This window comes from Notamacropus eugenii, chromosome 2 (genome assembly GCF_028372415.1).
Source record: "Notamacropus eugenii isolate mMacEug1 chromosome 2, mMacEug1.pri_v2, whole genome shotgun sequence".
Taxonomy (NCBI): Eukaryota; Metazoa; Chordata; class Mammalia; order Diprotodontia; family Macropodidae; genus Notamacropus; species Notamacropus eugenii.
This window is the reverse complement of record NC_092873.1, coordinates 371,121,228-371,133,494: the sequence shown is the minus strand read 5'-3', so window position 1 is coordinate 371,133,494 and position 12,267 is coordinate 371,121,228. Positions and strand designations below refer to the sequence as shown.

At 45.3% G+C, this 12,267-nt stretch overlaps 1 protein-coding gene and 1 long non-coding RNA gene across 6 annotated transcripts in view; one reads left to right on the top strand and one right to left on the bottom strand.

The window, feature by feature from the left end:
• The window catches only part of SEPTIN4 (septin 4), a 50,056-nt gene that overhangs the window by 37,099 nt on the left and 690 nt on the right, over window positions 1-12,267 (top strand). For 3 of the 4 annotated variants that reach the window (XM_072646843.1, XM_072646842.1, XM_072646841.1), the window contains 10 exons: window positions 1,073-1,357; window positions 1,709-1,802; window positions 2,280-2,366; window positions 2,886-3,009; window positions 9,877-10,011; window positions 10,138-10,255; window positions 10,367-10,468; window positions 11,239-11,335; window positions 11,494-11,656; window positions 11,854-11,953. In XM_072646843.1, coding sequence (XP_072502944.1) covers window positions 1,073-1,357; window positions 1,709-1,802; window positions 2,280-2,366; window positions 2,886-3,009; window positions 9,877-10,011; window positions 10,138-10,255; window positions 10,367-10,468; window positions 11,239-11,335; window positions 11,494-11,656; window positions 11,854-11,953 — 1,305 coding nt within the window. Of the gene's footprint in view, window positions 1-1,072; window positions 1,358-1,708; window positions 1,803-2,279; window positions 2,367-2,885; window positions 3,010-9,876; window positions 10,012-10,137; window positions 10,256-10,366; window positions 10,469-11,238; window positions 11,336-11,493; window positions 11,954-12,267 lie in introns of all 4 variants that reach the window. The other variant, XR_011975285.1, reaches the window with a different exon arrangement.
• LOC140528740 (uncharacterized) overlaps window positions 10,468-12,267 on the bottom strand; it is a 5,101-nt gene continuing 3,301 nt past the window's right edge. Inside the window, exon 3 of one of the 2 annotated variants that reach the window (XR_011975286.1) lies at window positions 10,468-10,949. This is a non-coding gene — a long non-coding RNA (uncharacterized lncRNA). Of the gene's footprint in view, window positions 10,950-11,933; window positions 12,245-12,267 lie in introns of those variants that run through there. The other variant, XR_011975287.1, reaches the window with a different exon arrangement.

Sequence of the window (12,267 nt, the reverse complement as noted above, 5' to 3'; positions counted from 1 at the left end):
GAAAAGATTGGGTGGTTAGCCACCATCAGTGATGTCCATCCTAAATAAATAGGATTAGCAGCACAGCTAAAGGCAGGATTGCTTCATCAGCCTTCACCAAGTTCCTTCTCCCACTGGGAGGGAATCTTGCAGCCCCTCCCTCTTCTTTTCCTCAACTTTCTTATATCTTCCCCTTCTCATTGCAGCCCCTCTCCCCCTCTGTAGCCCAATGCAGCATTTACCTCTTGCGTATTGACTTGAATTACTCCCACTCTATGCTTCTTCGGATTTCTGGGAATTAATGTGCCTGGGAATGGAGACTGAAATTCCTGGGGGTTTCATATGGTTGGTGGAAACTTTTATTCCCAGGAAAAATTCTGTGTTCCTAGCCCAGTTCCTTCCCAAAGCCAGCAGCCCAGGAGCAGGGGAACTTAACTGACCCAGCTTGCTCTCTCCCATCTCACCAGGAAGACCCTCATCCAAACCAAGATCATTCTACTCCTTTCCTGATCCCTAGAGAACTTAGTCCTATTCACTCCCTGTGCTTACAATCATCTCTTCTCTACTCACTGGCTGCTCCTAGTTATCATGTCCCTCCTGCTAATTCCCTAGTTGAGTCTAACTCAGGCCTTTAGGATGGTACTTGGGTTCAGCCATGTCCAGTGCCTCTCAACCCCCTAAAGAATTAGTTCTGCTTGGTATTCTGGTGTGTGTGTGGTGGGGGGAGGCAGGAAGAGTAAATTCCTATGAATAGATTCCCATGATTCTGCTGTGCCTCAGAATGCCAGGCAGGCATCAACACCATGGTGAGATGTAAAGGTTATAGGTGTGTAAGGAGGAGGAGGAAGAGGATTTGTCCAGGAGAGGGTAGCCTTGAACAGGGCTGAGGCTGGAGGGAAGGTAAGTATGGTGAGGAACTCCTACTTTCTTTGTCTTTGTTAACACGTTTCATTACCTTTTAAAATGAGCTCTTCTTTCCTGTTCTTTCATTCTCTTCTCTCCTCATTCCTTTCTCCTCTCCTTACTTTCTTCCCACCTATCTTTCAACGCTTCTTTACTTTCCTGTCCCCTCATCCTTCCCCTACCCCACCAGATTAAGCATTTCCTAGAGGACACAGAAGAGGCGGAGCTGGCTGTGTTTGTAAAAGAGTTCCCTGGGGGTGATGTCCCCCATCCTGAGGCAATCTGTCCTCCCCAACTACGCCTCCCTGCCATCCTGGATCCCTATGAAGACTCTGAGATCAAGGAGTCCAGGACCTCCTCTCGGATCCAGTCAGAAAACCAGGCTCACCTCTGCATCTCTTCATCAAGCATGCTGAGCACCTCCAGCAGGCCTCGAAGCCCCTGGGGCAAGCTGGACCCTTATGACTCCTCAGAGGTAGACCATTTCCATTCCCCCTTAAGAAAGGCTAAGAGAGATATGGGAGGGAATAGTGTGTAGATGGATATAAAAGAGTTTAAGGGAGAGTGGGGATTTTCTGTCCCTAGTAAGATTCTCTATCATGATGTCCTCAACAGGTCCTTCATTATTCTCTGGGATCAATAAAGTTGGGCCACCCAGTAAGAGTCAATAGGGCCAGGAGGACAGGCTGGCAGGAGTGACCCTGGCCTGGAGTCTCTGGGTCCAATGTGCTTTCCAGGGCTGTGGGTGAATGACAGGAGGTTACATCTGGGTCCAGGGCATCCTGCTATGCCCTTCTCTAACCAGACTGTACTTCCTCTCTGACAGGATGATAAGGAGTATGTGGGGTTTGCCACTCTCCCCAATCAGGTTCATCGAAAGTCTATGAAAAAGGGCTTTGACTTCACCCTCATGGTGGCAGGTATGGTAGGGACTAGGGAGTCTTCCATGGGGAAAGAGGAGTAGGGATACCAAGAGAGCAACAAAAGCCACATTTGCTCTAAATTATTGGCAGTAAAGTTGCTGGGGGTGGGGGAAAGAAGGGGATACATCAGACAAGTAGTTGAAGAGTTGTGGATTGGGGACAATATGGTGCAGGGAACCCTAAAACAGGTAGAAGGATGCTTGGGTTCTAGTTCTGCTGCCCAAATACCTAGATGACTTCAGGCAAGTCATTCGCTCTTTCGGGGGCCTTAGCTTCTTCCCCTGTAAGTAAGTGAGGTGGATTAGATGAATTCTAATTTTTTGGCTTTAACCTTTTGGTCAGAATAGGAGGGAGAAGAAATATTGCCAGCTCCCTTCCATTCTATCCCTACCCCACCATATGCTTAGTTTAGGAAGAAGTCTCTTTCCTGTTCCCCATACCTAATTGGGTGTCTTCATTCTCTCTCTCCACCAGGAGAGTCTGGACTGGGCAAATCCACCCTTATCAACAGCCTCTTCCTCACTGACATGTACCGGGACAGAAGATTATTGAATTCTGAAGGTGAGCAAAGGGGAGTGAGTGGGTTAGCTAGATGTATCGAGGGAGGGGAACAGACCTCCCCCTTTTTCTCAGAAAACTAGTGCCCTTGCAGAACTTCCATGAGTAGAGGTCTCCCCTCCATGTCCTGACTTCTCCAGTTCCTTGGAATTGAGACTTCTCTGTGATGACCCCTGCCCAGTCTAACAGTTCTTAGTAGGGCAGTAGAGAGGGGGCAGGGGCCAGAGTCATGTGCTCTTAAATGGGTCTCTGACCCCCTAAGGATTCCAGGAATCCAGAGAGAATCCTGGAGCAGAGAAGAGGCTGGGGCTGGAGCCAACAGCCACCGGCATTTCCTGTGTTGGGAATCATGCAGCTTGCTGGTTCCCATAGAAAAGGCACCCAGATAAGGGTGAGAATGGAGGAGGGTGAGGAGGTCTGGGCAGTGAGGCTGGACACCTGGATTTTGGTCCAGATGAGGCCCATGTGATTTGGGGTACATCTCCCCGCCCCTGCTTGGGCCTCAGTTTTCCCCTTCTCCAGAACGGATCATGCAAACAGTGGAGATCACTAAACATACCATGGACATCGAGGAGAAAGGTGTCAAGCTGAAGCTCACGGTCGTGGACACACCAGGTTTTGGAGATGCTGTGAACAACACTGAGTGGTACAGCTCTCACTGAGCGATCTTATCTCCCCACCCCCAATCTTCTTGCTAAGGGTGAGGTGGTAGGGAGGAGGGAAGATGGGAGGGAATGGGATCCAGGAGGAAGAGGGAAATGGGTCTGACTAAAGGGTAGGTCTCAGGCAACTCTGTGTCTCAGGCCTTGTGTCTCTCGGTTGGGACACACATGCAGCTCATATGTCTTTGTTATGATGTTTGGAGATTCACAAAAATTATATCCTCAAAGCATCCCTGTGTGTTAGGCAGTGCAATTATTTCATCTCCCTTTTTCAGAGGCTCAGATAAATTAAAGTGACTTGCCCAAGATCACTCAGCTAGTAAATGTCAGAGCCAGAAGTTGAATTCAGGTGTCTCCCAATTCCAGGTCTGTCATTCTCTCTACTGTGCCATACTGTCTCAATTGAACAATAACTGTGAGTTGGGGGGTGGGGGTGGTGGTAGAAAAGGGAGTGGTCAAGAAAAAGGACTGGGTATTAATCTCTTTAAATTCCAGGCCCTGAAGCAAAATTTTGCAAATGAGGCTATGCTCCAACTAAATTCAATAAACATTTATTATGTGTTACTACATACATGTCACTGTGTTAGGTCTTGGGGATAGAAATCAGTTAACATGCACCTACTAAGCATGAGGCCACCGCCATGCTGGATACTGGGAATACAATGAAAGGCAGAAACAGCCCCTACCTTCAAGGATCACAGGAGGAAGCAAACATGTAAATAACTAGGTACATAGAGGCCATGTTCAGAGCAGACAGAAGGTAATCTGAGAAGGGAACGTACTAGCAGCTAGAAAGGCCTGCTGCAGAAAGTGAGATCTGAGCTGTCTTGAAGAGAAACGAGGGAAACGAACAGGTGGAGGCAAAGAGAGATTCCTGGCATGTGGGAGAACTTGTGCCAGGGCTTAGAGATAGAGGATGGAACACCACTTTAAAGGAACTATAAGTGGATATGTTTAGCTGGATTATGGGGTTTGGGGAAGGGAGGAAAGAAATATACGAAGACTGGAAAGGTAGGAAGGCACTAGTTTAGGAAAACCTGATCCTTGGTGTAATAGGGAGCTGAAGTTCACTGAACAAGAAAAACCACAGTGGTAGCTGAGTGGAGGACAGAGTACATTAGAGAGAGAGTTGAAGGCAAGGAGACCAGTCAGAGGACTTTTGTAATAGTGCAAATGAGAGGTAATTAGGGCCTGCACCAGGAGGGCAGCTTGAGTGGAAAGAAAGAAGTGCATACAAGCATTGTGAAGGTAGAAATGTTTTTGAGGAGAACCAATAACATCACGGGCTGATGTTCTGTCTTGTGTGTGATTGAAGTGAGGCAGAGTTGTACAGTCTGCAGCTGCTATCCCTCCCTGAGTCACCGGAGTCCATTGGCAGGATGAAAGTCAAGACAACTAGCGGTTGGGATACAGTGGATGACCTCGGCATTTTCAGTGTCTGATCAATGTTAACACGTTTCATTACCTTTTAAAATGAGCTCTTCTTTCCTGTTCTTTCATTCTCTTCTCTCCTTCTCATTCCCCTCTCCTCTCCCTCAGCCACCTTCATGGCCATTGGAACAAATTGTTGTCATCTACCCATTCTGCCAGGGAAAGTCTTCACATAGTAGTGGTAGACATTCCCCTAACTCACCGAAAGGTTTGAGTCCTATTGGTTACTCTCAACCTGGTTTAGCCATCTGCTGAGAGTTTACAGTTTTTGGGGCCACAGGTGTCAGTCGGGAGAATCAGGTGGACACCAAAGGTGGATGAGCAGCCCTGAAAAGGGCTCAGCAAGTCCTCACACCAGAGGTGCTAGTTCTCTTGAACACCCCATACCCCTCAAACACAGGGATATATGAGATCATTGTAAGCAAGGATGGATAAAGTTAGGTTTTTTCAAAGTTGGAGGAGACATGGGTATGTTTACAGGTAGCAGGGAAGGAGCCAATAGAATGAGAGACTGAAGATGAGAGAGCATGGGGTTGGAGATGGTGGTAATCTTCTGGAGAAGATGAGAGGAGATGGGATCAAGGGTACATGTAGAGAAGTTGGCTTTGGTATCCTTACATAAGATCAGAGTGAAGGAAGGAGATAGTACTAGAAGATGTCTGAAAAATGATAGATGAGGAGCAGGGGAGAAGGAAAAGCTCTTCAAGAATGGCCTTGATTTTTTGGGGTGAAATATGAAGAATGGTCCTCAGCCAGGGAGGAAGTGAAGGAGGTTGTGCAACAAGAGGCTTGAGGAGAGTTGAGAAGGTTAGGAAGAGCTGCTTTGGATAGTGGGGTAGTAACACAATTAGGGAGAAACAGAATGCTTGCCTTGCTGCAGTGAAGTTTCAATAAGATTAGAAAACAAATTTTTTAAGATTGAAAACATAAATTTTATTTTTTCCAGTTACATGTAAAGATAGTTTTCAACATTCATTTTTTATAAGATTTTGATTTCCAAATTTTTCTCCCTCCCTTGTCCCCACCCAAGAGGACAAGCAATCTGATATAGGTTATACATGTGCATCATGTTAAACATATTTCCACACTGGTCATGTAGACAACATAAATTTGCAGTGGGACCATCAGCATGGTTTCATGATCTCCTCCAACTCTGTTTCACAGGCTAGTGGAAGATATCCAAGGTTGGAGCTTGGCATGACAATCAGATAGGACAAAGGGGCAAAGGATTCAAGAGCAGAGGATAATGTAGAGTTAAGCTGGCTCATCAAAGGGTGAGATAGGGGGAAGGGGAAAGGAATGAGCATGTACATAGCACCCAATATGTGACAGGTACTTTTCTTTAAAACATATCTCATTTGATCCTCAAAACCACTCTTTGAGATAATGCCATTATGATCCCCATTTTACAGTTGAGGAACTTGAAGTAGGCAGAGGTTAAGTGACTTGACCAGAACTCAGATATTTCTAATTCCAGGTCCAGCTTTCTATCTCCTTTGCCACCAGCTGTAGGGAAGCCAGTGAAGGAATGACAGCTAGAAAAGAACTAAAGGGAGTGGAGGTCACAATCAGGGCAAAGAACAGGATTAGGGATCAGAAGATATAGCAGAAGATAGGATGATAAAAGATTATGATCAAATAAAGGAATTTCAAAGTTCATAAACAGAGAGGTGAATGGCAAAGTGATGGCAAGATCAAGGTATGACCATCTCTATATAGCTTAAGTGGAATGGAGGAATAGAACATGGTAATTGAGCAAGCTATGGAACAGATAAATTGGAGCATTTGAGGGAGCATCAATAGAAGTTAGAAGACAGGAGTTGAAGAAGAAAAGGACACTGTGAACCAGGAACTGAATCCATTGAGGAAATAAAGAAAATAACATCCCTTCTCTTAAGGGGCTTACCTTCTGCTGAAAGATACAACGATAACAACTAAAATCCATGTTCATTGACACATAAATCCAAAGTAATTTGAGGAGGAAAGAGAATATGAACAACTTCAGAATCAAAGGAGGCTCATGGAGGAGGCAGTACCAACCTGTCTTAAAAGAAGACAATTCTAAGAGGCCTTGGGAAAGGGGGATTGCACTCTAGGAATGGAGGCAGGAGTTTGTGAAAGGAAGTAATATAAAATAAGTTTGGAATGGTAGGTTTCAGGTAGAGTATAAAGGGATTTAAAATAGTAGACTTGGAAGTTTGTATTTGATTCTAAAGGAAATAGAGAGCTACTGAAGATTTCTGAGTAAGGACCATGCCATATATGCACCTTGCCTATCCTTGGTTTTTCCAGGTACTTCAAAGACTTGTGTAATAATCACAGTTATGGAAGTGAAGGAATATGTGGGTATGATATATATTTACATATATGTATATACTATATATGTGTGTATATATGTGTATGTGTATATATGTATATATATTTTCACACACTCATGGACCCTAAATTTTACACACATACTCCTCCCTCCCCAACCTCAAATAATCTTTGCTACTCTAAGCTCCTACTGCCCAACATGTCCTGTCTTTAAGCAAATTGAGGAAAGGAATTGTTCCATCTTAAAAATTTGTATCCCCAGTGCCTAGACAATGCGTAGCACATAGGCATAGGAATAGGGGAAGGATAGACAGGGAACATGTGACTTTGCTGGTATAGGGAACTTACTGGTAAGAAAACTCCCTCTACAGATAGAAGTCAGCACTTTTATTGCAACCTGTACCTTGGAGAGTTGCCTAGAGCACTAAAGAGGTTAAATAATTTGCCCTGGGCTACAGGGTATGTGTGAAATATATTTGTTGATAGACTGGTTGATTATTGCTAATTATTAAGTTTCACAGCTATGCAGTTTGTTTTTCCACTTACTCTGGAAGCTCTGTCAGAGATTGTGTTCCCCCATAGCCCAGTGTTGGGTATGTATTATGTTGATGATATATTATCAAATGACTTTTATATAGTGTTTTAGGGATTATAACATACTTTACATATACTATGCTATGTGATCATTTCAACAATCATAAAAAGTAGACTCTATAAGGTTTATTATCCTCATTTTACAGATGAGGAACCTGAGGCATGGAGGAGTTGAATGGCTTGCCTGTAGTGACACGGCTAGTGTCAGACATTGGATACAGATTCAAGTCTTTCCAGATTCTAAATCTGGCATTCTTTTCACTATACCATGTAGCCATACTTATCTCTTCCTGCTGTAGGGCAATGTCTTCCAACAAGTGTGCAGAGAACCATCAATAATAGATAGCATCCATGCAGTGTTTTAAAGTACAGAGTGCATTACATACATTATTTAAGCTACATAATAGCCTTTCTGAGTTCAATGAATGTGTCACAACACGCTAGGCTTTGGAACTTTCTTGAAAGCTCTGGCTCTGTACAGATTACTGTCCTACCTGTCTATGTGTCCCAAAGCCATCCCCCTTCTCCTTCTATTTAGGAGCATCCCTACGTCCTCTCACTTTTCTTCTCTCAAATCAATCAAAAAGCATTTTCTGAGAACATATTATACCCTGTTGTACTGCACTAGGACCAGGCTAATGAGTGGTACAGAGATACGAAGAGCAACAGTTTATTTGGGAAGACAAGGAAAAGTGAGTGGGCTTGGGAGAATGAGAGTTGGAGGACTCCAAAGTCAATCCTTGCTCTGCCTTTTGCTGCTAGTGTGACCTACGGAAGGCCAGACCACATCTGGAATGTGAGGATCATGTGGATAAGCTGGAGAGTGTCCAGAAGAAGGAAACAAGGATGGTGAAAGGCTTTGAGTGCATGTCATATATAAAAGGCACTGGGAATGTTTAGTCTAGAGCATAAAAGACTCATGAGGGACATGCTAGCTGATGAGGGGCTGCATGTGAAAGAGGAATTAGACTTGGTCTCTTTTCTGCCAGAGGTCAGAACCAGGAACAATGGGTAGAAGTAGCAGAGAGGAAAATGCAGTCTTGAAATCAGGAAAAACTTCCTAAGAAATAGAGCTGCTCCAAAATGAAATGGTTTGCTTTAGCAAGTAGAGGAGGGTCTCACTGGAGGCCTTCAAAAGGCTGCAGCAGCTGGAATGACCTATCTGGTGTGTCATGATGGGATTCATTTTGAGCATGAGTTGGATTAGATGTCTATTAAGGTCCCTTCCAACTCTGAAATCCTGTGATTCTGGCACCTGATTTCTCTGGTCTTCAGTTTTTTCATTTGTAAAATGATGGGGTTGGACTGAATAATATTTAAGGTCCCTTCCAACTCTAGATTCTATGACCACAACACAAAAATGAGACCACCAGAAAATAGTACAAAATTGCATATAATTAAGTGCCAAATTGAGGGTTTGTGTCCTGAGTACTAGAAGAATTTAAAGGGTGGTGGAGGGTTGGGAATCCTTCAGGCTAAATTAGGCTAGGAGGAAGTGCCACTTGACCTGGGCTTTGGAGGGTGGTCAGTGTGATGACAAGTCAGACCTGGACTATGGGCTGACCTGTGCCCAAAGGCCCCCTTTGGCACTCTGACCCTGGACAAGTCACCTGACCTTGTTCTGTTCCCTCCTCTGTAAAATGGAGACATTAATACTTGGATTACCTATTTTACAGGGTGGTGTGGATCCTGGGATATCACGTATGTCAAATGCTCTGTAAACCAAATCTTAAAATGTCTTTCAAGTGTCAGCTGTTGTTTTGGATTGAGGAAAAGGAGGATATAGGGCAGAGAGAATAGTCAGAACAAAGGCATGAAGGTGGGGATGAACATGCCACTAATGTTTTTAATTGAACATAGCTCAGGGCTCACCTGGGCTTGGGGGCTCTTCAATGGTGTATTTCTATGACAGTTCAGTTTCCTCCTCCTCTTCCTTTTCCTTGCCTACCCTCTTCAAACAAGAACCATATATAGCAAATACCTACTACGTGCCCAGCTCTAGATTGAGGTTTTTATCCAAGATCATGAAATTATTTTCTCCATACCCATCATCTCATTGATGTAGGTTGTTTTTAGTGTGGAAACTCCTTCTACCAATACAGATTAGCTACTAATCTACAGCCTATAGCCTTAGAGTTATCTAGGCTAGTTTGAGACTAAGTACTTGCCTTGCACAGGTAGTATGTGTAAGTGGTAGTTCTTGAAACCAAATCTCTTTGACTCCAAGGCTGGTCCTCTGTTCACCACACTGCTTGCTTCTTAATGAGAACCAATAAAATAAGTTGCAAGCAGAATACAAGGGAACAAAAATGGTACTTGTTGCTTTAAGTCATAGGGTAGGACCCTGGGCTACCTACCACTCAGTATAGCCCCCATCAGCCTCAGGGTACACATATAGTATGAACATCATGCTCTGTACACAGTAGTCATTTAATACATGTTTGTTAAAAGCATGAACCAATGAGTGTTCATGAGGTCTCCATGCTTCTGTCTATGCAACCCTGTCCCAGTTGGAAGCCAGTAGCAGATTACATTGACCAGCAGTTTGAACAGTATTTCCGGGATGAAAGCGGCCTCAACCGTAAGAACATTCAGGATAACAGGGTGCACTGCTGCCTCTACTTCATCTCTCCCTTTGGTCATGGGTAAGTTTCCTCTGTCTGGGATCACTGAGTACTTTCTGAGTCTCTCAGGGCTGGGATGTTGGGAGTGGAGAGAGCTGTAGCACAACTGTCGGTCCAGGAGCAACTTCTCTCCTCCCCACTCCCCAGGCTCCGACCATTAGATGTGGAGTTTATGAGGGCCCTGCATCATCGAGTCAACATTGTGCCCATCTTGGCCAAGGCTGACACGCTGACACCCAGTGAAGTAGAGCACAAGAAACGAAAGGTGAGGCAGATGGTGGAGCACTGGTGAATGGGATGGATAAGGAGGAAGGTACAGATTCTGGGAACCATGCCATTCCATCTCCTTATCCCCCCAACTTGTGTTCTTCCTCAGATTCGAGAGGAAATTGAACACTTTGGAATCCAGATCTACCAATTCCCAGCCTGTGACTCTGATGAAGATGAGGAATTCAAGTTACAGGACCAGGCCTTGAAGGTGGAGACCCTTGAGATGAGTGTAGCTAGCCTAGGCACCTCCCTCCCTACTAAGAAGTTCCCTTTCTTCCTTCACTCTGGTTAGTCCATCCCATTTCTCCTGGGCTGAGGAGTAGGATGAACAGTTGGGGTGGGGAAGGACTAGTGATATGCTGGTAAATGTTAAACAACTGGCTTTGGGGGTGGGAATGGGGGGAGTGGAATGTACACAGACACACTTTTAAATTTAATCTGTATTATTAACACTTTCTCCATTACTTTAAGTTTAGAAAATCCACAAAATAATAGATGAAACCCCAATTTGTAGCATTTGCTAATTTCTGAGGTATAAATGTGCAGATAGGTGGTGCAGCGGATAGTGTGCCAGGCCTGGAGTCAGAAAGCTTCATCTTCCTGAGTTCAAATCTGGCTCTAGACACTTACTAGCTCCATGATACTGGGCAAGTCACTCTTTGCCTCAGTTTCCTTATCTGTAAAATGAGCTGGAGAAGGAAATGGCAAACTACTTCAGTATCTTTACCAAGAAAATTCCAAATGGGGTCACAAAGGGTGGGACATGACTAAAAACGACTGAACTGAAAATCTAACAATTGGCTCTCGCCAGCCAGTAAGAACTGGCTCCAGCACACCCCTGGCAAAGACTCAAGATCATATTAGAGGCTGGGTGTACCAGCACACTTGGGGATTAAAGCACTCTGGTCAGAAGGGCAGGTGAGGCTTCAGAGGAGAGCAGGTTTGGTAGGCACTGATGGGAACCCTGCCTTCTTCCAGGACAGTATCCCTTTTGCTGTCATCGGTAGCAACACTGTGGTGGAGGCCAAAGGGCGGCGTGTTCGGGGACGGCTCTATCCCTGGGGTATTGTAGAAGGTAAAACTCTTGAGTTTTATGTGGCCAGGGAAGGGAGGGTACTTTCTGGCCCTTAGTTGCCTGCCTGCCATGCCCCTTCCAACCCCCTTCTGCACCCCGCCCCCCCGCCCCTCCACCTCCAGATTCAACCTAGACTCATTCCCAGCTTTGCTCTGCAGTGGAAAATCCAGGGCATTGCGACTTTGTGAAGCTGAGGACTATGCTGGTACGCACCCATATGCAGGATCTTAAGGATGTGACAAGGGAAATACATTATGAGAACTATCGGGCCCAATGCATCCAGAGCATGACTCGAATGGTGGTGAAGGAAAGAAATCGCAAGTATGGCCAGGAAGGGGGCCCGGGGGGAGGGCAGATGGGACGGGAAGAGCCAACCCCAGGAGCCCAAGCAGAGCTGTTGGCAGGTGTGGATGGGAGCAGGCCCTCCACACCTGCTCCATCAGGCCCTAGGGCCGAATCCAGGCAGGGACCTGGGATCTCCATGCCCTCACTGGCACCCATTTCCCCCGACCTCTCAGCAAGCTGACTCGGGAGAGTGTTACTGACTTCCCCATCCCAGCATTCCTGCCTGGGATTGATGTAGAGACTGAGAAGCTGCTCCGGGAGAAAGATGAGGAGGTAAGAGCGGGATGGAACCATGGGGTTGGGTTGCAGTCCAAGGCACTCCAAGTCCTCTGCCTGGTCAGGGGACTTTAACACTATTTTCTCCCAAACCAATGCCAAATGTCATGGGAATAGTGGAAGGGTTCGTGATCTGTACCATCTCTGATAAATTTTTTGCTATGGCTTTTACCTCATGTGTGAGAACCAAAATTAGGCCTCTGCAACGAGGGATTACCCCAAAATGCTTACATTTAGAAGGCTCAACAGTACTTGGCAATCCTTCAAGAGTACAAAAACAGTTGAGCCCTAGCAAAGATAGTTAAAATAGG